General features: G+C 33.6%; 2 protein-coding genes across 2 annotated transcripts; both read right to left on the reverse strand.

Moving 5' to 3' along the window:
• Window positions 1-4593: 4593 nt before the first annotated feature.
• LOC134714472 (uncharacterized) lies at window positions 4594-6822 on the reverse strand. Its single transcript, XM_063575752.1, has one exon. The coding sequence runs from the start codon at window positions 6819-6821 to the stop codon at window positions 4752-4754; it is 2070 nt and encodes a 689-aa protein (XP_063431822.1). The 5' UTR covers window position 6822; the 3' UTR covers window positions 4594-4751.
• Window positions 6823-14759: 7937 nt separating this feature from the next.
• Window positions 14760-18543, reverse strand: LOC134713671 (small ribosomal subunit protein bS16m-like). Its single transcript, XM_063574960.1, has 4 exons — window positions 18452-18543; window positions 17876-17976; window positions 16141-16396; window positions 14760-15022 (listed from the first exon to the last, which is right to left on the reverse strand). Exons 3-4 carry the CDS (start codon window positions 16394-16396, stop codon window positions 14781-14783), a joined length of 498 nt encoding a protein of 165 aa, XP_063431030.1. The 5' UTR covers window positions 17876-17976; window positions 18452-18543; the 3' UTR covers window positions 14760-14780.
• Between the last annotated feature and the right edge of the window lie 7569 nt (window positions 18544-26112).

Genomic DNA, 26112 nt, shown 5'->3' on the forward strand with positions numbered 1-26112 from the left:
TAAGTATTCAAGTTCATTAACAAATGCTTCGTTGGGTTGTGTAATTGCTGGTAAGTATATAGACAGAAAAAATATGCTAGGTAAATTATATATGTCATGCCTGTTGAGGACGAGTGCAAAGTAACAATTCTGTGAGGTGTCAACAGAGATGAAGAAATTTGACTGTCACTGTAAATTTAGCATTTGTTACAAGGGTGCTTTAAGGAGCAGAAAATGTGTGGCACCTCCTCCACACAAGGCAAGCATCTTGTTCTGACAGCTTTCAGCGATTTTATATTTGATCCTGCACAGCCCAAAGGACACACAATTTGAGCGATTTGGTAACTTTAAGTCCATTGACAAATATTTCATTCATATTCGGTATGAAAACAATTGAACTATACACAAGTTAAAAGAATCTGAAAGTTGAAGAAACACATGTATTTTTTACTGCCACTTGTTAACAGGGATATACTTTGTAGGTAGACATGTATCTTAGTGAATTTTACCAATCATAAAGTATAGGACATCCGACTATGTATTTATACAATGAAGAAATACGAAAAAATTTATTGTAAAAGTAGGAAGACCAGGATATGAAAATTGTAGCATAAGTATATTTTATCAAATAATACCCTCAAAGATTCAAGTTGTATCGACATCAAGATTAAAAAGCAGATTGATTCAGAATAAAACAAAATATGCAGAATGATTCAGAATAAAAAAGATCTTTATATATTTCAAAGGTCGTTTCTAAAAGATACCAATAACCCAAAGATGTAGATTAAAAAATGAAGACTGAAAATGACCAGCTTTGGAGTTAGATATTTTTAATTTATCGTGCATCAACTGAAAGGTTTGTTAATAAACTCTTGAGTGGAACATTAACTTTCCCCCAATCTAAAGAAATTATTTATCTTTAAAATGAAGTTCAATTTCGTAGAGGCATTCTATTATTTCAAGAAACATTTGTCTTAGTTACACATTGAATTCTGGGCATAGGGATTATCATCTGGTATATCGACGTAAGCTATTTGTATTTAAGCTTTAAACTTCTAAGTGTAATTATTTCCTGAAGGCTTCATATCTTCCTACAGATGCATCATATACTGGTAAGTTTCCATGTATGTCCTTGGCCTCATTTTCATGGAGTTGCTTCACAAAGTAAAAAAGTTTTGTCCTGTGTATTTTCACTGTAATAGGATAACCATAATTGGTATTGTGTTCTTAGTCGTCTGACATGTTTAACTTACCTTGACCTCATTTCATGGATGAGTGTTCAAAATTAAAGTCTGTATCTCAAATGCTGTAAGCTGGAGGTCAACTATATTTTGTATATGAAATCATTGTACAGTGTACAATGCAAATTTTACTGTGCAAGTCCGTCTCTTAAGATTTACCTCGTTTTTTTAGCTCACCTGGCCCAAAGGGCCAAGTGAGCTTTTCTCATCACTTGGCGTCCGTCGTCGTTAACTTTTACAAAAATCTTCTCTAAAACTACTGGGCCAAATTAAACCAAACTTGGCCACAATCATTATTGGGGTATCTAGTTTTAAAAATGTGTGGCGTGACCCGCCAAACCAACCAAGATGGACGCCATGGCTAAAAATAGAACATAGGGGTAAAATGCAGTTTTTGGCTTATAACTCAAAAACCAAAGCATATAGATCAAATCTGACATGGTAAATTTGTTTATCAGGTCAAGATCTAACTGCCCTGAAATTTTCAGATGAATCGGAGAACACGTTGTTGGGTTGCTGACCCTGAATTGGTAATTTTAAGGACATTTTGCTGTTTTTGGTTATTATCTTAAATATTATTATAGATAGAGATAAACTGTAAACAGCAATAATGTTCAGCAAAGTAAGATTTACAAATAAGTCATGACCAAAATGGAACAAAATGGTCAGTTGACCCCTTTAGGAGTTATTGCCCTTAAAAGTCAATTTTTAACATTTTTTGTAAATTTTATATATCTTTTACAAAAATCTTCTCCTCTGAAACTACTGGGCCAAATTAATCCAAACTTGGCCGTAATCATCTTTGGGGTATCTAGTTTAAAACATGTGTGGCGTGACCCACAAAACCAACCAAGATGGCTGCCATGGCTAAAAATATAACATAGGGGTAAAACGCAGTTTTTGGCTTATAACTCAAAAACCAAAGCATTTAGAGCAAATCTGTTGTGGGGTAAAATTGTTTATCAGGTCAAGATCTATCTGCCCTGAAATTTTCAGATGAATCAGAGAACCCGTTGTTGGGTTGCTGTTCCTGAATTGGTAATTTTTAGGAAATTTTGCTGTTTTTGGTTATTATCTTGAATATTATTATAGATTGAGATAAACTGTAAACAGCAATAATGTTCAGCAAAGTAAGATTTACAAATAAGTCAACATGACCAAAACACAATTTTGTCATGAATCTATCTGCTTCCTTTGTTCCTAAGGAGTTATTGTCCTTTATAGTCAATTTTAAACAATTTTCATAAAATTTGTAAATTTTTACTACCGGTAACATTTTCCACAGAAACTATACTGGGCCAAGTTCATTATAGATGGTGATAATTGTAAGCAGCAAGAATGTTCAGTAAAGTAAGATGTACAAACATATCACAATCACCAAAACACAATTTTGTCATGAATCCATCTGCTTCCTTTGTTTAATATTCACATAGACCAAGTTGAGCGACACAGGCTCTTTAGAGCCTTTAGTTCGGGTTATCACGTACTATACGCAATAGGTCAGCTTTATTCTTGTATTAAGTGTTCATTATGCGTACATGTGATCTAGCAGGGCTCATCTAAACCCGACTTAATTTTCGTGTTTCATTAGTCAATGTAAAAAAAAAATCATGACTGTTTTTCGGATACTGTAAGTCATAGGTCAACTATACTTGGTGATGGTGAACTTGTTGTCTGACCTTGTTCTCGTTTCCATGGTTCATAAATAATCAATGTTAATTTTCATTGTTATGTCTTTTCGGATACCATACGCAATAGCTTAACTATATTTTGTGTAGGGTACTATGCGTGTAAGGTGTCCGTCTCAAAGGGTTGATCAGTCCTTGAAATTGATCATTGTATACGAAACTTGTAACAATTTAAAACCTTCATATTACTCTCAACATAAATTCAATCATGATACACAGGCGAGGTATTTCTTTGTGTTTTTGTCGAACAGGAAGTTTGACATAGGGATAGTGATCTGGCGGCGGCTTTTAAAAAGCTATATATTTTAGAAACTAGATATGGATGCTTCATCTTTTTTTACATAAATTCCTTATGTTACCAAGTTTTCGTTTGATATGCGTCCATTGTCCTTGACCTCATTTTCATGGTTAAAGACTACGGGAAAAAAATTAATTTGTAACGTTTATTTCTTTCTTATTATGAGTAATAGGATAACTATATTGTGTGCGTACTTTGGCCCACATGCCCGTCAGACAGTTTTTATTTGACCTCGACCTCATTTCATGGATCAGTGGCTGTGACAATGTTAAGTTTTCGTGGGCAAGTTCATATATCAGATAGTATAGGCATTAGGTCAACTATATTTGGTATATGAAATCGTTGTAAGTGAGCATGTCCAACTGGTAGGTGTCATCTGACCATGACCTCGTTTTCATTGTTCAGTGGTCAAAGTTAAGTTTCTGAGTTATGGTCTTTTTTTCTACTAAGTAGTATATATGCAATAGGTCAACTATATTTGGTGTATGGATATATTTTATGATGTACATGTCACTACAGTCTCGCAGGTTTTATTTGACCTTGGCCTTATTTTCACGGTTCATTTCTCAGTTAAGTTTTTGTGTTTTGGTCTGTTTTACTTTAACTATAAGCAATCAACTCTATTTGTTGTGTGGAAGGAATCAAATGTGTATATATCTACTTGGTAGGTATCATGGACCTTGACCGCATTTACATGGTTCTTTGGTCAATGTTAAGTTTTCTTGATAAGACTCCTAGAAATTATAATCAATAGGTCAACTTTGTTCGGGTAATTAAATAATTGTAAGGCGAGCATGTATTTCTCGTTTGGGTTATCTGACTTGACCTTATTTTCTTGGACCATGTAAAGATTATGTGTTACTTGTAGTAAAGCTTCACAATAACTTGGTAATTTTAAATACCAATGAGTCAAATATCCTGGAGTCCATTAGAATTCAAATGGTGTGGATGTGTGTAACCTAAAGTAAAGGCTACTGCACAGCTTTCAACAAGGACAAATATACTAAAGAACAAACTCAGTTTGATATGACTTGACTCATTAATTACAGGAAGCACAAAAAGACCACTGTCCCACGTTAGGGGGGGGGGGGGTTTGGAGCCCGCTACCATGTTTATCTCCGCCACATTCTTTATGTATGTGTCTGTCCCAAGTCAGGAGCCTGAAGTTCAGTGGTTGTCGTTTGTTTGTTTGTTTTGTTCAATTTTGTAAATAAATTAGGCCGATTGTTTACTCGGTTGAATTGTTGTGCCGATCATACAAAGAGACGTCTCCGTTACTGAAATTTCCCAAATTGTAAATAATCATCAATGTTGAAAACAGCACATTTTCGATTTTATATGTCATTTTAATTACTTGGAGGGTACAATGAAATCTGGAACTATCACACCAATTCTCACAATTTATTTGTTAATGGCAAGCATTTGTCTACTTAAATTTCCTAGAACAAAATGCAAGGAGGCAGTTTCACATTATAAATGCCCTTTAGGTTATAATCGTAGACGTATATGATTTTTGTAATAACATTTTTGTAGCTGTCCATTGATTTAATCATTTAAACTTTGAATTACATTGTTATAATCTTCTATGGAACCCAATCGTATTGTCTCTTGAAATTCATCTATACAACCAACTTTATTCAGCTGTCGTAGCTGTTTTCCTCTGTTAGCCAAGTCTAAAATGCTACTTCCATCTTTTGCTATTTGTTGAACGTCTGCTCCATTCCTTTTGAGGAAATTAAAGACATCCCATCGACCACATACTGCAGCACAGCTAGCCGGATTCCACATGAAAGAGTTGCATGCTGATATATTTTCTGGCATCTGGTTCAGAAGTCCTTCAAATTGTTTCAAGTTACCACTAAGTGCAGAAAAATGCAGGACAGAGTTATTGTTCTTGTCGGTGGAATCGATTGTAAAGCCATGTGATTTGGCAAATTCTATAATTTCTATTTCTCCACTAAGATAGGCTTTGTGTAATATGTTACAACCTTGTTCATCAGTATCCCTAGTGTCGGACCCAACATACATCAAGCGTTCGACAAGCCTATACAATCCTATTGCGCATGCTCTTATTAATGCTGTAGCACCTCTGTGATCACGTTCATTGGCATCGGCTCCGCGCATCAGAAGATGTTCCGCTAAATCTTCATGATAATTGTCAATTGCTATATGTAAAGGCAATTCTCCACTTTGTGACTTTGATTCTACATCTGCACCTCTCTGTATCAACAAATCTACGATTTCAGTACTTCCAGTTTTAGCGGCTGCATGTATGACCTTTCGCCCTTGATACACGTCCGCATCGCAGTCTATACCATCGCGAAGCAAATCTTCAAAAATGGATGCATTTTTTCCAATTACACTTTCATATAATGTGATACTATCTGGCACAGCCCCAGCTTGCTTCAGTCGGAGATAATCGTCAAACTTGCCGGTCGCAGCCACCCATTGCATGGTCTTGTCCAGTTGTTTCTGAGTCCATGATTGGTGCGATAAAACTCTGTCAAGGAGTATTGAATCACCACCCATTATGGCTGATCTAATGAACGAAAATGGAAATGTCTTCACTCTAGGAGCGAAAAGCAGGTAGATCTCAATAAGCGATTGTCTACAACAATATTCTAATATCAATATATACTGTAATTCCATGAAATCTTTTGTACAGTATTTTGTCATGAACGTCAACACCGGAGCTAACATATTTTGTCTAGGGGGCGAGTGTGTGACAAGACAATAAAGAAAAGATTTAGGTCTATTTTTGGTGGATTTCAAATCAACAACGGTAAACATTTTTCTCTCTTTGTCCTCCTCTGCCAATTCATCCGCATATCGACTTAAATACTTAAAGAATTTGTTACAGAATGTGTCGTCAGTCCACATTCTGTTAGCTAGGGTATTGTAGACGTGGCCTTTACAGATCTCGTCAATAAAAATCTCATATACTGAATCTTCGTCATGCTCACCAATCGAAACCGATACCTTTCGATCACCATAGTCGTCAATTTTCATGATCTGTGGACGAGTGTGGCAATATCGGTACAGAAAAACAGGTGTAGCAAGAGCTAACGCACGATACTGTCTTTTTCCACAGTAAGAATGGGTGACTGCATCTAAAATGAACTCATTTAAGAAAGCATATTTTTCTCCTTCACTTGATGGTTTTGAGAAAAAAGGTCCACGCCCTTCGCTATCCACTTCTGTTAGTTTGTCAGCTGCTGTTTTAATCTGATCATGGTACAGAAACATTCTTTCCAAATCCATAGTCTTAGCAACGTATTGAAATGATCGTACCCACGCCTCTTCTTCCAATTCTTTCGGAAGATCTCTCCACTTGAACGATTTTGGAACCATATCTATGGAAAATGAGCCACCGTTAGCAAACGCATACATCAAAACGCAGAACCGAATTCTGTCTTCACGTTCATTCCACAGTGAATCTATTGACCTTACCCAGTCGGCTAGGTTTTTCTCTAAAAATAATTTTGGTAATGGCGGAATGTCACAAAATGGTGGATCATCAGTTGGGTCTTTAATAAGAGATTGTAAGACTGAAGGCGGTCGTTCATCATTTTCAATGTCAATATCTAGTGCATCAGCACTTGAATTCATTTCCATATCAAATAATGGCCTGAAATAAAAAAAAATATCGATTAATCGATCATGTAAAATAGATCCGAGTTATTCAGAGTGTAACATACCGTTTTATACATATACATATAAAGCATCATTGATGCTGAACGACATGCATTTGAAATGTTTCCCCATTGGTCAGTTAGCCTATGGCGTAAACATGTACTAGTTTTTATACATCCTTGGCTTTCAACTATCTGAGTTTGAGTGTTCCGCTTAATGGAAATACAGAAAAAATGCTAAAGTTTCATTTGGTCGCTTACATTTTCAAGAAACATAATTTTTATACTTATGTAAAAATGAATGATCATTTTAATAACATAGTAAATATTGCTGATTTATGTAGGTAAACCATGGACTTAAACATCGTACAACAGTTTATATTAAGCACATTATAAGCACATGTTATAAAAAAGGTAGAGCAGAGAGATAATAACGCAACAAATACACTTCAGGCTAGACTGAAAAGTTAACTTATAATTTAACTTGGAAGGAAACATTCAATTTTCTTGCTCATTATTGATAATACCATGGTCCATTACTGGGACCATAGTGAAGGACTTCTGATAATATTGATGATAAAAATTGAAACAACAAACTAACTGGAAGGACATCATTTGTATTGAAGTTACAGCCGATTTCATTGCGTTTGTAGGGATGGACCTTTGGTTAAGCTGCTTGCTAGCTGAACAGTAGAGTCATAAGTAACAGGGGCGGATCCAGCCATTTTAAAAAGGGGGTTCCCAACCCAGGACAAAAAGGGGGGTCCCGACCACATGTCCCCAATCAAATGCATTGATCGTCCAACAAGGGAAAAGGGGGGGGGTCCAAGCTGCTAGATGCTCCTAGAGAACAATTGACTTTCCAACAACAATAAAGAATAATGAGGTTGATAAAACTAATCCAATTTCTACTGGTAAAACATATTTACACACAGCAAATAGTTGTCTAATTAAAATTACATTGATTGATTGATTGATTGATTGATTGATTGAGTATTTCATGCAGTTTCATGGCGATTTTCATAATGCAATGCAAACTAGCATCAATCAAAATATGTGCATAAGTTTGTGCACTAGTGAGTGTGTTCTTCTAATGAGTAATGCAGTAGTAATTCTCGATAATAAATATAGGTACAATCATATGCATCTTACTGATTTAATTCATGTACCATCAATTTAACTAGTACTAGGACACTAACTGTGTTTTTTCATCTTGCAGTTGCCACAAGAACTTATGACTTCATTTAACACTGTTATTTGATTGTTAAAATAATATGATATTTTTATTAATTGTTTACAACAATTAATCAATTTTAGACTAGTTTCCACACTGTTGGAATTTACATTTTTTCGGTCCATTGCTCAAGGTCTTCTAAAACATGGTTTAAATTGTGAATGTGTAATTGATTTGGTTTGAGAATCGTACTTGAAAAAAGTGCAACATACAGTTTTAAACAAGACAGCTGCTATATACTACAAACTTATATTCAGCAAATGAACCACCGATGACAATTCCCAACCCGACACAAATGGAGAGTTGACATCAGTGTTTGGACACAAGTTAGTCAGCTATTGTTGTGGAGAAAGATGAAGTACTCCGAGAGAACCACAACCACCATGCTTCTTAGCTGAACAGACACCCAAAAGAGGCATCTGCACATTTATATTCAGTTCAACAGACAAATGACAGAGGCTATCAATTACCAATTCGTGTTTTAAACTCTATCCGCGGTACCAGAGATCTTCCAGACTGTGTGGAAGGCTACCATCACCCTTTGATAGTCCTGAAATTCCAGCGACCCCAAGTCAGAATCGAACCCGGGATCTGCAGCACTACAACTGTCGGTCTAAACTCGTGTCATTAATTGAAAAAGACCTCAATGTTGTCCATTGTTGTCACATGTACCAGGAACAAATACATTGTAGATATACTGTTTCAAGTCTAACTTATAATGGTTTACTTTCACAACTTGAATTGTTACTTGAATGAGAGAATTGTCTCATTAGCATACATGCCACATCTTTTAATATCTATATAATCATGAATTTATAATAAACCGAAAATAGCCGGCATTATTGGAGGTCAGGAGTGGTCTCATAATCTACTTTCACCTAATTTAAATAATTAATTTTTATATTGATCGTGAATGATAGCACTGTCTTTGTTTGCCTGACAATTTCATTCGTTAAAACATATATATTTATATTGTAAGATTCTCACCTGATGCATGGAACAGAAAAAATGTTGTCACTATAAATAGGAACAAAGATTTTCCAACAATTTTCCCTTCTATAAATTGTTGTCAATCTCGGATTGAATGCGTTTTATTTCCGGAAAATGTATAACTGGTTTACAGACTCATAGAATATGGACTATAGAATTATAGAATGAAGGACTAAAATATAGAGAACAGAGAAAGCTGTGTAAAAAGAAGAATTGGAAAGGGATTAATATAAGTTGCAAAACTTGTTTCCCAATCCACTATAAATAAATATGTGTTTTACTAAAAAAAGAATACAAAATAGAGAAAAAGATGACAAAAAAATAATTGGTCAGACTGAAATACATAAAACATAAAGACAGTTATTTAGAGTTGGAATAAGCATAGCAGTTACAAACATCAGTTCTGACAAGCTTTTAAAACCGACATAACAACAAGTAAATAAAACATACATATACAAGGCAAGAGTTCATATCAGTATATAAACATGCAGCACAAAGGTTCTTTAAACATCTTACAAGTTAAACAAATACTGATACATGCAATGATGAGATAAAAACACAAAAGCACAAATAAAATGGTTTGCACATAAAAAGCACATAAAAATTCTGAAATTAGCACAAGGCAGCAGAAGCACTATATTAAAGATAACAAAATAAATAAATTTGCAATTCTGAAAATAAAGCAACAAACCAAAAAATAATGAACAGATATTAAATGGTTTTGCAGGCAAAGCATTGACATGAGCTGCCAGACCAGCTTCGTAAGCAATCATCTTTAAATCTATTCAATAAATCGTGGTCTGGCAGCTCATTTATTGTATGTTTTGATTTACTTGTCAGTGTCATATCGGACAAATAATGTCATCAGGTGAGAAAATGATATAGCAAGTATAATGTTGTTTTTCTGAAATCTGAGACTATAGTAGTCTCAGCTGAAATGAATTAATTTGAAAGGCAAACTCGTTCAAACACAAAAACAAAAAAGATGCTAATGTTTTGAATTTGGTGAATAAAATGTCAGACGTTCATTTTTTCCAAAAATGTTGCGTACAGTCGTAATTAAAGTTAAATTATTTTAAGTTTTATAGCACTTGATTGTCGACAATAAAATTCTAATATATAGACATGTTATTGTTTAAGTCTTTTTAAAATACCCATATTGATCTCCATAGCATTAGTACTTTCCAGGCCTTGAAAACATGGTTTACACAAATGGTGGAAAAGAAGCCACATGCATTAAATTTGTGACGGCGTTAATCTGGTGTCGTTTCGAATAGTGAAAACAACAAAAGACGCGGCGCAATAAAAACACACAGGGCAAGCGCAAAACTTAGTCGATTTGATCTATATATACTACTGAATTTTCGGATCTTTTTTGTTATTCCGTGATATTTATAAGGAAATTTACACTTGTCAAAAAATGCACAAAACCGGGTGAAATTATGCAATCTATGGCCTTTTTTTAATTTTTAAATCTAAAGTTATTCTAGAAGTATTTTTGTAGCGTCTGAACCATAAAAAAACGTCCGATTTTAGAGATAACGTATATTACGCATTTAAAAAGAACCACAACATATTTGATATTTGTTTAAATATTTTGGAGAATGCATTAAATAATTTCTTCATTCAAATAAACAGCCTTACACATTATAATTTGAAAATGTCTCAAACTTTGCAGATAAAGGTAAAGAACTAGACTGATTGTGTAATGCAATTGTGCTAATGCAAAAATGGCGAGAAACACTGAATCTTCCTTAAAACTACATGTCCTTTTTGTCACATGAATGTCGGACTTATGAGAAAAATGACAACTATATGTGATCCAATTGGCTGTAAAACAAAGAGTTTATGTACGTTTCGGCAACAACATTTATCGCCAGATTCACGGTAGGTATTCCTATGGGCATTTGTTGCGCCCATTTAATAACAGACTTTTTTTCCCAAATTTGTACTGTTATGAATCACAGTTTATAACCAAACTCAGTAAAGACCCGTCTAAATTGCATTTAATTGATGAATTCAACAACACTAACCGTTATGATGATGATATTTTTCGTTAAATAATCAAGAATTTTCTCAATTTAACCAAAAGCTCTTACTTTAAATGAATTAAATTTAACATTTATAACTATCCTTTCCTAGATTTGGATATTTCAGTTTTAAACAGAAAACTCTACACTTAAATTTACGACAAAAGGGACTATTGTTCGTCCGCTATTGTTTATTTTCCCTTTTTGGATGTTGATATTCCTTTGGCACCATCTTACAGTATTTATATTTCACAAATCGTTTGCTATGTCCATGTCTGAATTATTTAAAACCTTTACTAAATTCTTCCATAGATATAAAGATTTGGTTTTGAAGTTTGGTTGTATCCGTAGAAAACTTATTTCCAACGGGATAGCACATCCTCATTTTTACAGAAATGTTGTTTACCGTGACCAGGAATTTTGAAATGGTCCTTGTAAACTTATCGATCTTTTAAATAAACTTATTCAGTTTTTTTAAAAGGTTACCAATTTAACACTGTAATTAGATCATTGAATATAGTTTATTGGTATTAATATTGATTTTGTTATCAGTTAAGTAAAAGCAAACAAATTATTATTCTTATATACAAATACACATTCATGGATCTACAATCCGTCGGTACCTGTATCTTGGCAATGCACAAGGTCATGTTTTTCTCCGACTGTTTATGACGTCTTTACACTAAATGGATTAGATATTGGATGTGTACTGATTGATAATTTATTCTTACAGTACTCTCAGATCTATACCTAGTATCTTTTTGATGTTGGGATGTACAAGACACAAGTACCAGGCAGCGTCCACTTTTTATAGTATTTGTATTTTTATCCATCTGATGAGTTAAGCCTTTTTCAACTGATCTTTATAATTAGTTCTTATGTTGGAGTTACACCGCTGTCCCAGGTGTGTGTATGCATGTGCTTGTCCAAAGTTAGGAGCCTGTAATTTAGTGGTTGTTGTTTGTTTATGTGTTACATATTTGTTTTCATACATAAATAAGGCCATTGGTTTTCTAGTTTGGATTGTTTTACAATATCATTTTGGGGCCTTTTATAGCTGACTAATACGATATGGGCTGTGCTCATTGTTGAAGGCTGTACAGTGACCTATAATGTTTCTTTGTCATTTGGTCTCTTGTGGAGAGTTGTCTCATTGGCAACAATACCACATCTTTTTTTTAATATATTTGATATATGGAATAATTGCAAGATTTACGAGTATATCATCTTACCGTGATCTCATTATCACAGTTCATGGGTAATTTTTCAAGTTTTTGTACGTGTACGTTTGACTGACAGGGTTTGTCGGACCTTTTCCCTAATTTCATACCTCATTAGTCAATGCAGAAACTTGTATATATACTGTTCCCAGGTCAATGTTAAGTTTCTCCTGTTAAATTTCATTTCTTAGATATTATACCAAATATTTTGTGTATGAAATCATTGCAATCGGTAAATGTCTTTCTGGCTGATTTTTCCATGACCCCATTGTCATGATTTATTGGTCAATATTGAGTTTTCATGGTTATGTCCGTCGTAATATGTGTGTTTTGTTAACAACATGATATTTGCTTGTGTGTAATTTATTTATAATGTCGATTTTTTGTTGTTAGAAATTTTAGCACTACATATATGGTCCTTTTACTGGATACCATTTACAATTGACCTGATTTTGTGTTTGCGTATGTTTGTTGGTTTGTAACATCGTTCTTTTATATAAAAAAGAAGATGTGGTATGATTGCCAATGAGACAACTATCCACAAAAGACCAAAATGACACAAACATTAACAATTATAGGTCACCGTAAGTATATATATATATATATATGTGTTTTTTCATTGTGCAAGAACAACCTTATTCCCTGAAGGCAAGCATATTTATTTCTTCAAATACTACAACATTCATTCATGTGATGAAATAACCCTGATTCTTTATAATTTACTGATAAAAATTCATCTACCTGAATTTTCTCTTTATATAAATACATGTGTAAGGAGGTGCGGTATGATAACCAATGAGACAACTATCCGCAAAGTTCAAATAAGGTTGATGTAAGCAATTATAGGCAACTGTACACTTTCAAAAATGAGAAAAACTAGAGGCTCTAAAGAGCCTGTGTCGCTCACCTTGGTCTATGTTAATATTAAACATTGTACACAGATGGATTCATGACAAAATTGTGTTTTAGTGATGGTGATGTGTTTGTAGATCTTGCTTTACTAAACAATTTTGCTGCTTACAATTATCTCTATCTGTAACAGTAGTTTCTGTGGAAAATGTTGGTGAAAATCTACAAATTTTGTGAAAATTGTTAAAAATTGACTATGAAGGTCAATAACTCCTTAGGGGGTCAATTGACTATTTTGGTCATGTTGACTTATTTTTAGTTCTTACTTTGTTGTACATTATTGCTGTTTACAGTTTATCTCTATCTATAATAATATTCAAGATAATAACAGAAAAACAGCAAAATTTCCTCAAAATTACCAATTCAGGGGCAGCAACTTAACAACCGATGATCCAATTCATCTGAAAATTGCAGGGTAGATAGATCTTGACCTAATTAACAATTTTATTTCCGATCAGATTTGCTCTTAATGCTTTGGTTTTTGAGTTATAAGCCAAAAACTGCATTTTACCCCATGTTCTATTTTTAGCCATGGTGGCCATCTTGGTTTGATTGCCAGGTCATTGGACACAATTTATAAACTAGATACCCCAATGATGATTGTGGCCAAGTTTCAATTAATTTGGCTCAGTAGTTTCAGAGGAGAAGATTTTTGTAAAAAATTACTAAGATTTACGAAAAATGGTTAAAAATTGACTTTAAAGGGCAATAACTCCTAAAGTGGTCAACTGACCATTTTGGTCATGTTGACTTATTTGTAGATCTTACTTTGCTGAACATCATTGCTGTTTACAGTTTATCTCTATCTTAAATAATATTCAAGATAATAACCAAAAACAGCAAAAATTCCTTAAAATTACCAATTCAGGGGCAGCAACCTAACAAGGGAATGTCAGATTCATCTGAAAATTTCAGGGCAGATAGAACTTGACCTGATAAACAATTTTACCCATGTCAGATTTGCTCTAAATGCTTTGGTTTTTGAGTTATTAGCCAAAAACTGTATTTTACCCCTATGTTCTATTTTTAGCCATGGCGGACATCTTGGTTGGTTGGCTGGGTCACCGGACACAATTTTTAAACTAGATACCCCAATGATGATTGTGGCCAAGTTTGGTTAAATTTGGCCCAGTAGTTTCAGAGGAGAAGATTTTTGTAAAAGTTAACGCCGGACGCAGGACGACGACGGACGACGGACGACAAGTGATGAGAAAAGCTCACTTGGCCCTGTGGGCCAGGTGAGCTAAAAAACCATCATGTATGGTTGGCTATAAAAGACCTGACATGAAAAATATGTAACAATTCAATTGAGAAAACTAACGGCCTAATTCATAACAAAACCGATATGACTACCATGAACCAACAACAACCACTGAAGTTGAGTCTGAACTACAGGCTCCTGACTTTGTACAGGCACATACAGAATGTGGCTCTGGCAGGGTTAAACATGTTTATGAGTGCTCAACCCTCCCCTTGTGCATTTTTCAATTCTACCAAAAGTATTAGAATTTTTCTCCCTCAACATGCTCAACAATAAATACATTTAGATAATTTTAATGCTAAGAAATTTCACTCTCTTTGTCAGTTTCATTTTCTGATTCCTCATTTTCTTTAGCTTTTTCAGCAGCTTCCTTTTTGCTAGCTTCTATTTTTTCAACTTTCTTTTTTTGTTCTTCATAATATTCAAAAACATCCATATTCCAGTGCCTGAGAACACCAGCACGTTTCTGGTCCTTTCCTTGTTTTAGTCTTTCTGCTTCTATATAGGTCATAGGATGTATAGGTAAAAGTCCACTTAAACCTGAATAAAAGGATTATGATCAACCTTAAAGCAATGAAATATTCCGTGGATATGAATAAAAGAGAAATATATGTACATGTAAGTAGGGTAAAAATCACTGAAATAGAAGCACAATTTTTTTAAAGACATCTAGAAGTCAACATGGACTGACATTTGACATGGCCGTTTAATTTTATGAACTGAAAATATTTTTTAATTTCTACCTTGGTAATTCTTAAAATTGTTTATTTGTTTACACCATGATCATTAGCCTTCTAATTTTTTTTCACTCTATATTTTGGAGAGGAAAAAGCAAAAACACCTGAAACACTTCTGTCACAAAAGAAATAATTTAGCATGGCATGACTGAACTATAGATACATTAAAACATGTTAAAAATCATCAGGTTTTTTTTCCTTTGGTGTTATAGTGATAATTGTTAAAATAAAAGGATGGCAATAAATTTGTAAAATAATTTTTGAATACCAAATTAAAGGAAAACAATTTTAATGTTTTAGAGTTGTCTCCCATTGTCAAGTAAAACTGGATTTTAAATATATACATGTTTGGACCTATTCAGTGGTTGTCGTTTGTTTATGTGTTATATATTTGTTTTTAGTTCATTTTTTTACATAAATAAGGCCGTTAGTTTTCTTGTTTGAATTGTTTTACATTGTCTTATCGGGGCCTTTTATAGCTGACTATGCGGTATGGGCTTTGCTCATTGTTGAAGGCTGTACAGTGACCTACAGTTGTTAATGCTTGTGTCATTTTGGTCTTTTGTGAATAGTTGTCTCATTGGCAATAATACCACATCTTCTTTTTTATATAGTACATGTATAAATTTACATTTATGTAATTTAGAAGCTAACATTTTAAAAACAAAATAATTTATTTAATATGTTTCTGTTAGTGTAAGATGCTAGATATATTTAATTATATAAATGTGCCTTGTAGTTCTTATCATTACCTCTTGAAACATATTATTTTAACAATTATCACTATAACAGCAGCACCATGTTTAAGTCCTGTTTGGCCATGTCTATCTTTAAGTAGTGTCATAATTATTTCATTTCAGGTAAACCTCTACAAAACCTACCAATGCTTATAACTAAAATTCAAATAAAAAACACACTTACCAAACAGTTTTTCTACTGGCTTAGTCATCTTTGTCCCTTTGGCAAGATTATAAAAAAATCTATCTACATCTAAAGCAACATGTCTTTCTCCAAACTTATTTGGCATTGGGTCATAACTTCCAAGTCTCTCAATAAAGGGTCCATCTCTTGGTTTTCTGTTTCTACATACTACAATTTGGTAGAAAGGTCTGTTTGTACAACCATGCAGAGCTAGGCGTATAATATTGAATTTGCTTCTATCTGCGATCCTTGGCATCTAAAATTTTATAAATATGTAGACATTTTCATATATTTACAACTTAAACATGGTGCTGCACTTTAGAAATTGAAATTAAATATTGCTTAATTAGCAAATGGCACACAAAGACAAAATTTGAAAAAAATATTGATGGCAGACTTGTTTTGTCTTGTCTCCATACTCCATAAGTTGCATAATTGCAGAACAGAATAAGTTAACAGGTTTAATTAGTTAATTATTTAACCTCAAGGATGAAAAATATGGTATAAATGTAAGTAATGAGATTTTTTTTATTGAGATATTAAAGCTTAGAAGTCAACTTCAACGATATACATTGTAGGACCATTGAACAAAAACATTAATTCCAAAATTTTCTATCATGGTCTCTTAAATGATGGTTTTGTAATTACTTCCACTATACGACGAATTTTATATACGTAAATGAAATAAAGTTTAAGTTCAGATCAGTTATTCTGAAATAACAAACAGAAAAGGAAAAACTCAATTGAAAAAGAAGTTTTCTTCTGTTAATTAAAAATGTTGTGTTGAATTTATATATGTGAAAATTGGTTAAAGCGCATTTGAGTCATGGTAGGAAGAATTGATGGACAGACAGACTTTACAAGGATATCATAATAAAAAAATATATATATATGTCCTAATTGACATATAAAATTAATAGAGTACAGGAAATAACCACAACCACTGATTTACAGGCTCCTGATATAGGAATCCGGGTCTGTTCGCGCCCTTTCACATTCGCACCCACTAATGTTCACCCCCTTTCACTTTCGCACCCTACATGTTTGCACCCTTCATGTTCACGCCCAATTTTTATTGGTTTTGTGTTTAAAAACTTTTTAATCAAGTTTTGGCAAGTGTATTCCTATATTATATTTGTTGTCATTGTTTAATTATAAAGTGAGACAGCATTTTTTTTTTTGTGTTTAATAAATCTTATTTAAGTTTTAGATAGTGTATTGTTAAAAAAATAACAATCTTTTCTAAAAAAGTGGGATTCTGTCAACGTTTTATTTCGTGTTGAATAACTCTTAATCATGTTTTGGTTAGTGTATCGCTGTAACTTTGTTTCAATCATTTGACTTGTTTCAAAATTTGATCATGTTTTGGTTATAATAGTGTATTGCTATATTTTATTGTTTCATTGTTTCAGATCAAAGGGCCAAGCTGTTAAAAACAGTTATCTTTTGTGTTTTTCATTAAAATCTTCAATGTTTTACTCATACCAAGCAAAACACATTCAGTTTTAAACCTAAGCATGAATTTAAAACAACAATATTGATTTTCCAATTATTCAACTGGAATTTGAACTAAAATTGGGCGCGAACGTGTAGGGTGCGAAAGTGTATTGGGCGCGAACATACCTGATACCCTGATATAGCACAAGCACTGAAAGAAGGAGAGCCAGGTTTGTTGAAAACTGCATAACATTACATAAATGTACTCAGAGAAAATTTAATTTAATTTTTACCATACCTTTAGAAAGAACAGGTGAAAACTAATACCAACTGTTTTTCAGCATCAGCACATTAAACTAGTGTAAATGTAGATTTCAAATGTTACAGCATATTCTAAAACTGAATAGAAAATCAACATTATTACATATCCATTGTATAAATGTACAAAAAAAATGTATCTTTGTAAGTACATGTTCTTTGATGTCCCCTACATTGTACATGCCCTAAATTATTTGAATCAGTAGAAGTAGTAGAAGTGATACTATACTCTATAGTGGGTCTTCCAATGGATAGAAACAATTCTAAAAACTTTTTTATTTAAATTCTATTTTAGATTTTAAGCAAGTGTATATATTCTTGGAGTGTGTATATAGTTAGACTTTTAATCATATTACCCTCAAAAGAGGGTTGTTCCTAACAGAGGAAGCTTATACGAAGAAAAGAAGAAAGAAGAACAAGTGTCTGTGATTCTATTTCATGTCGTGATGAAAAAGAGGAAAATATAGAATCTTCGATTATCGGAAAACAATTTATCTTTATGCAATGTGTATCATAATTTGTGTTTTTATTTCCAAATGTCTTGTTCAGAACTTACGAATGACCTCTCGTGCTTTTTTTCAATATTATTTTTATTCAGGGTAGATTTATATCTTGTATCAACATTGAAAAGATGACATTTTTTCAAACACTTACGCGACAATGAAATTATTTATAAAGTTTAAACAAATCCGGTTGTAGAGCAGATAAAATCCGGAAAAAAAGAAAATGGGAAAAAACACATTTTAAAAACATTTTTGGAAAGGAATGCTACCAAGTAACGAATATAACAGTTGTTTTCTTATCATTAGATTTTGCCATTTTATAAAGGACTTCCCGTTAGAATATTTTCTTGGAGTACGGTATTAATATTTTCGTTATTTTTATTTCAAGTTAGAACCGTTTTGCAAGCGGATTTGTATCATGTATAATCATAATCATAATAACAAAAATAACAATAAGAAAAAAGCTCCAAAAGCAGCTTTTAAATGTGTGATTAAAAGTAAAAAGCAATCAAAAGCCTTTCAACATCAGTATCATCATGGAAGTAATATTAAATATTACGTCCATGGTATCATGTAGTGAACAGTAGTGAACGAACAACCACTATCATGTGCCGCCGCATGAGCCGTGGACTTTTCTTTCAATATACAGAGTGTGTCCATAAGTTTTTATCACATGATTTTTTTTAATTATAGATTGTTTATACTAGACATTTTTTCAAAAAAATATTTGGGGTCATTTTTGGTTTGATTTTAAGCAACTTAGTACCAATAGAAGCAGAATTGTCACAGGTCAGTTTATTTGTTTATTTGGTTTTATTTTTTGTGGTTTTTACCAGAGACATATAATACAACTAATTTAAGGAAGACGCTACCTTAAATGTCAGGTAACCAGGTCAATAATTGACTATGTCCCCAGATACAATTTTCGTCTAAAACAAATAAAAAATAAGTTCACTAAGCGGATGGAATAGCTAAAGGGTCCATGATTGTTTTCACTGAGCGGATGGAATAGCTAGGGCTCATGACTGTTTTCACTGAGCGGATGGAATAGCTAGGGTCCATGACTGTTTTCACTGAGCGGATGGAATAGCTAGGGCCCATGACTGTTTTCACTGAGCGGATGGAATAGCTAGGGTCTATGATTGTTTTAACTGAGCGGATGGAATAGCTAGGGTCCATGATTGTTTTCACTGAGCGGATGGAAAAGCTAGGGTCCATGATTGTTTTCACTGAGCGGATGGAATAGCTAGGGTCCATGACTGTTTTCACTGAGTGGATGGAATAGCTAGGTTCCATGACTGTTTTTTTCTGAGCGGATGGATAGCTAGGTTCCATAACTGTTTTCACTGAGCGGATGGAATAGCTAGGTTCCATGACTGTTTTTGACTGAGCGGATGGAATAGCTAGGTTCCATGACTGTTTTTGACTGAGCGGATGGAATAGCTAGGTTCCTTGACTGTTTTCACTGAGCGGATGAAATAGCTAGGTTCCATGACTGTTTTCACTGAGCGGATGAAATAGCTAGGTTCCATGACTGTTTTTTACTGAGCGGATGGATAGCTAGGTTCCATAACTGTTTTCACTGAGCGGATGGAATAGCTATAGGTTCCATGACTGTTTTTTTTACTGAGCGGATGGAATAGCTAGGTTCCATGACTGTTTTCATTGAGCGGATGGAATAGCTAGGTTCCACGACTGTTTTCACTGAGCGGATGAAATAGCTAGGGTCCATGATTTTTTTCACTGAGCAGATGGAACAGCTAGGGTCCATGATTGTTTTTACTGAGCGGATGGAATAGCTTAGGTCCATGATTGTTTTCACTGAGCGTATGGAATAGCTAGGATCCATTATTCCAGACAAATTAAAAGAGGCACAAGTTGTACCATTGCATAAAAAGAACAATGTACTTGATGTGGGCAACTATACACCAGTAAGTATACTTCCAGCAATTTCAAAATTTGTTGAACGAGCAATTTACAACCAGCTAGTTGAATACTTTAATACACACTTTCATCTATACTTATCTGCTTTTCGACCTAAATATGGATGTCAAACTACTCTACTCAGGATTATAGAGGACTGGAAAATGGCACTTGATCAAAATAAGTTTATTGGCTCAATTCTAATGGATCTATAAAAGGCTTTCGATTGTCTCCCTCACGATCTTCTACTGCTTAAGCTTGAAGCATATGGTCTTTCAACTTCCTCATTAAAACTCATTCAAAATTACTTATCTTACAGGAAACAATGTGTAACAGTTGGCTCTAGTCTGAGCAATTGGCAAAACATATACAAAGGAGTACCACAAGGTTCTATTCTAGGTCCTATACTGATTAACATCTTCATTAATGACATATTTCACTTCACCACAAACAGTTCACTCTACAATTATGCTGATGACAACACATTATCTTATGCAAATAGAGATATAGACACCGTGATCTCCACACTTGAAAAAAGACAGTTTGGCTCTGATAGAATGGGTTTCTTTTAATCAAATGAAGGCAAACCCTGAAAAATTTCAAGCTTGGCAATTGGCAAAAAATCAATGGGCAAAAACATTACATTTGATCTAGCAGGTAACAAAATTAAATGTGAAAAAGAGGTCAAACTATTAAGCATCACCATTGACTTTGAACTAAATTACAACACGCATATATCAAACATTTGCAAAAAAGCATCCAGACAACTAAATGTATTAAAAAGACTTGGCAAATACTTAAACAAACTTGGAAAATTAACAATATATCACTCCTTTATCATGTCAATTCCTCGCTGCAGAAATGCCAGGACAATGAGCAGACATTAAAGTTTGTCAAACTTTAATTTCTGCTCATTGTCCTGGCATTTCTACAGCGAGGCCAACACTACAAAAATTGAAAAAGTACAAGAAAGAGCACTTCGCTTCAATTACCAGGATCACACCAGGATCACAATAGCACATATGAAGACTTACTTTTAAAATAAAAAATGCCATCACTTAAAGTAAGACGCCTAAGAACCATGGCAATAGAGGTTTTTAGAACAGTCAATCATGAAAATCAAGTACCTCCGTGACCTTATAAATATTAAAAAAAACAAAATATTCTTTCAGATACCAAAATTTAGCTGAAATACCTGACGTAATAACAACAAGGTATGGCTTGAAATCTTTCAGATATTCTGCTGCTAAACTATGGAATGAGTTGCCAAACCACTTTAGAACTAAAACATCTTTTACCCAATTCAAGAGTCTAATAAACTCATGGAATGGCAACTCATGCCATTGCAATGCATGTGCTTAGTTTTATTTATTTTATGTTACAGCTTGAAATATAATAGTGCTGCTTCTTGTGAATGTTTGCTTAGCTTTTTATAATTTGTGAATGCTGTGATTTAGTTTTTATGTTTGCTTTTAGTGCTATGCATGTGTATAATATAGAATTTAAATAGTGCAGCCTAAATGTGCATGAAATGTATGTTCTATGTCTTTCTTGTTTCAATATTTGTATTGTGTATGATTGTTATGTAAATGTATGCATTTGTCGGTTTTAAAAGCTCAGAGAGCTTATGTTTATTTGTTATGTGACATCCCGACTATAAATAAAGCTTTGAATTGAATTGAATTGAGGGTTCATGATTGTTTTCACTGAGCGGATGGAATAGCTAGGGTCCATGACTGTTTTCACTGAGCGAATGGAATAGCTAGGTTCCATGACTGTTTTTACTGAGCGGATGGAATAGCTAGGGTCCATGATTGTTTTCACTGAGCGGATGGAACAGCTAGGGTCCATGACTGTTTTCACTGAGCGGATGGAATAGCAAGGGTCCATGATTGTTTTCATTGAGCGGATGGAATAGCTAGGGTCTATGATTGTTTTCACTGAGCGGAAGAAATAGCTGGGTTCCATGACTGTTTTCACTGAGCAGATGGAATGGCTAGGGTCCATATATATAGGAAGATGTGGTGTGAGTGCCAATGAGACAACTCTCCATCCAAGTAACAATTTAAAAAGTAAACCATTATAGGGTAAAGTACGGCCTTCAACACGGAGCCTTGGCTCACAACGAACAACAAGCTATAAAGGGCCCCAAAATTACTAGTGTAGAACCATTCAAACGGGAAAACCAACGGTCTAATCTATATAAACAAAACGAGAAACGAGAAACACGTATATATTACATAAAAAAACGACAACTACTGTACATCAGATTCCTGACTTAGGACAGGTGCAAACATTTGCAGCGGGATTAAACGTTTTAATGGATCCAAACCTTCTCCTTTTTTCTGAAACAATAGCATAACATCACAACACAGAAAAACACGATAAAATATCAATTGGCAGACTTAACTCAATCAAAAAACGTATGATTACACAATGAACGAATAAATTAGATCTGCGATATCTGAATACAAATGCACAGTTAATTAAATATTAGAGACTGACTGTTTTCACTGAGCAGATGGAATAGCTAGGGTCCATGACTGTTTTCACTGAGAGGATGGAATAGCTAGGTTTCATGACTGTTTTCTGCTTAAAAAGTTATTTTATTGGTGATTTATCTAAATGATAATGCTTACATTGATGATATTGTGCCATTTTCATATCCATTTTTCTTTCTTTGCAGATGTTACAAAACTTTAATCAACGATTGTTGCTTTGCTCACATCCGTCATTGGTAAAGTTTTATAAGAGTTTCCAATTCTGTTAAGTTAGTGGAAAGTAAAATCACAAAAATACTGTACTTCGAGGAAAATTCAAAACGGAAAGTCCATAAACAATTGGCAAAATCAAGACAAAACACATCAAACGAATGGACGACAACTGTCATATGAAACATAACTAAAATGGCAAAAAAAGAATTTATAAAGGACAATGAAGGATACAACAGATACTGTTTTTTTTTTTTTTTTTCCTTCTTTTTAACACGATGTTCGTGTCTCGTTCTTAAGTGAGTATAGCGCTTGATGAATGCCCAGTGGCAAACATATACACATACATGTATGAGTTACTGAGTGCCGGGATTAGATGATACATTTTAAAGCTAATATTTTCTGACAAGTGGATCCTTAACAGAGATGATGGACGGAGAATAAAGATAAACAACGAGAGAAAAAAATGTTGGATAAGGAGTGGAATGTGTTGTTGCAAGTGTACTTTCACGTGCTGAGAGCATGTCTCTACATTCTCCCTTAGTTAAAACGGGACTGGACTGCGTATTTCTACATCAAGTACGTTCAAATTGACTCTATAGCCTTAAATATTTTTGTTTGTCGGATGGGATACTATTATTCTATACCACAGTCAAACCATGAGGTATTGTCATTTTCATTTTGAGGACATGATGTTTTGTATTGCATTTCCTCTTTTAAAATGTTAATGTGGCAATTTATGATTGTCAATGATAGGTATTACATAGAATAATTTACATTTCCTCTATTACATTGTATTTAGCAATAAGACATTCCGATGAAAGATACCGAAGGAACATCCGGCACCCTCACAAATAAAAAATAAACTGAAAATGTCATAGGCTTAAATAAGAAAAAGACGCAACAGTACAAGTACACAAAACCGAACGTAGAAAATTAAAAAATTAGCACCACGAATCCAACCAAAAACTGGGATTGATTTCAGGTGCCCCGGAAGGGGCATTGCATTTACACTTGCTACAATGACTTAGCAAAAAAAAAACAAAAACCAAACGTATGTGATCGAAAGAAGTTACTTTGAACTAAAATTTGGTTATTAATTGCTCAGAAAATAGGTCAGAGTATAGTGCTATAGTAACGCTATAAAAGCAAATATAATTTGAGAAACTATAACGATTAGTACTAAAAGTCCTATTTTGGGGTTCTTGATTATTTTTATTTTCCGGATGTAGTCAGACAATCATCAACTCACAGACAGTATGTTGACCTAACTCTTGGGTTTTTTGTGTGCTTTTGAGCGTGTAATTTGACCAACAAAAACAATAGCATTTTCTATTAGAATCAACAAACAAAATGAGGCATATAAGTACGGAAGCGTACGGAAGCGTATTAGCGCCACACATTTTTTTTTTTATTTTTCTTCCTATGTTTGCGTTATAACGCAAACCTTTGCGTTATAACGCAAACATTTGCGTTATAACGCAAACCTTTTGCGTTATATCGCAAAGGTTTGCGTTACAACGCAAACCTTTGCGTTAAAACGCAAACCTTTGCGATATAACGCAAACCTTTGCGTTATAACGCAAACATCTTTATTTCAATTATTCATTAAGTTTTGTATATATGTCCGTCTGTCATTCATTTCGGATGTGATTTACTAGTAGATAAAAAAAGAAACATACATACAAGGCCAAATCATTATAATAAATATGCATAGGAATAATGGAATAATTGAAGTGCAATTATACATAAATTAAGACTGATTTGTGCATCAGAAAAGTATATAATTTAACAAGAAAATAGATATAGTATATAGTCATATTAAAATTGAAAGATCAAAAATAATGTCATACAATTGTGAAACCTCCAAGTCAAATAGACAAAATGATCTTTCTGCTTTAAAATGAATTATTAATAAGGAAACATTTTTTTTTAAATCTCAGAATATGATCAAGATTCTTTGATAGAAAGTCATTGAATTTTCATTTCAATATAATGAAGTATTTTTAAGATGCTTGGGTAGCAATTTGAATAGAGAGAACATAATTTTATTAATGAAACATCTTCATTCTATACATTTATTGCCAAAGGGTAGCTTGTTTGAATGTAACCTACTTTACACAGTTCTCAAACGAGAGCTTACTTTGGAAGTATATTTATATTCGGTTATAGCTATATTAGCAGGGTTGATTTTTTTCTTAGGTATAACCTCAATTTACTCAATTTTCTTTGTAATATATATACTAGTAGTAACTTGGATATCGTTTTTGGGGACCTTATAGTTTGTTGTTTAGTGTGAGCCAATGCTCCGTGTTGAAGACCGTAATTCGGCCTATGATGGTTTACTTTTACGAATAGTGACTTAGATGGAGAGTTTTCTTATTGGCACTCATACCACATCTTCTTATATTATTATGCTCATTATTAGTCATTGATATGATCTAATTATTCAAGTAGTTTACTTTGCAATTACTACAAAGGTGATACATTTTATTATATCCAGCCTCCTGCATTAATAACTACTGTTTCCTTTGAATCTTAAATAAGAAATAAGATAAAACAAATGTTTGCGTTATATCGCAAAGGTTTGCGTTATATCGCAAAGGTTTGCGTTATAACGCAAACATAGGAAGAAAAATAAAAAAAAAAAAAATGTGTGGCGCTAATACGCTTCCGTATATAAGTAACATCAAAAACTGTTTACAAATGGGATGAATAGGCACAGAATGAAAATGAAATGTAAATAAACAGGTATACGTATTTTTACTAATTGAGCTTCATAAGGAAGAAATAACGATACGACGTGACAAAATGTGTCATTCTTTTTTTTAAAGGAAAGACAACCGAATATGTTTGAAAAAAGATCCCGGAAGAAGATCTAGGACAAAAGCTGAATAAATTAATTGAATGAATTTACTTAAAAACAATAATTGGCAGTTATATTCTTACTATTTTCTGTAAAATGTTCGGGTTGCTGACTAACTCAATTTAACAAATAAAATTGAGAAAGGAAATGGGGAATGTGTCAAAGAGACAACAACCCGATCATAGAGCAGACAACAACAGAAGGACACCAACAA

The sequence above is a fragment of the Mytilus trossulus genome, chromosome 4 (genome assembly GCF_036588685.1).
Source record: "Mytilus trossulus isolate FHL-02 chromosome 4, PNRI_Mtr1.1.1.hap1, whole genome shotgun sequence".
Taxonomy (NCBI): Eukaryota; Metazoa; Mollusca; class Bivalvia; order Mytilida; family Mytilidae; genus Mytilus; species Mytilus trossulus.

Bases quoted from the DNA above. Each gene is read 5' to 3' on its own strand.
- LOC134714472 (XM_063575752.1), bottom strand. From the start codon at position 6,821: ATGGAAATGAATTCAAGTGCTGATGCACTAGATATTGACATTGAAAAT.
- LOC134713671 (XM_063574960.1), bottom strand. From the start codon at position 16,396: ATGCCAAGGATCGCAGATAGAAGCAAATTCAATATTATACGCCTAGCT. The intron at 15,023-16,140 runs GTAAGTGTGTTT...CCTTTTATTCAG, and splicing joins GCCAGTAGAAAAACTGTTTG to GTTTAAGTGGACTTTTACCT.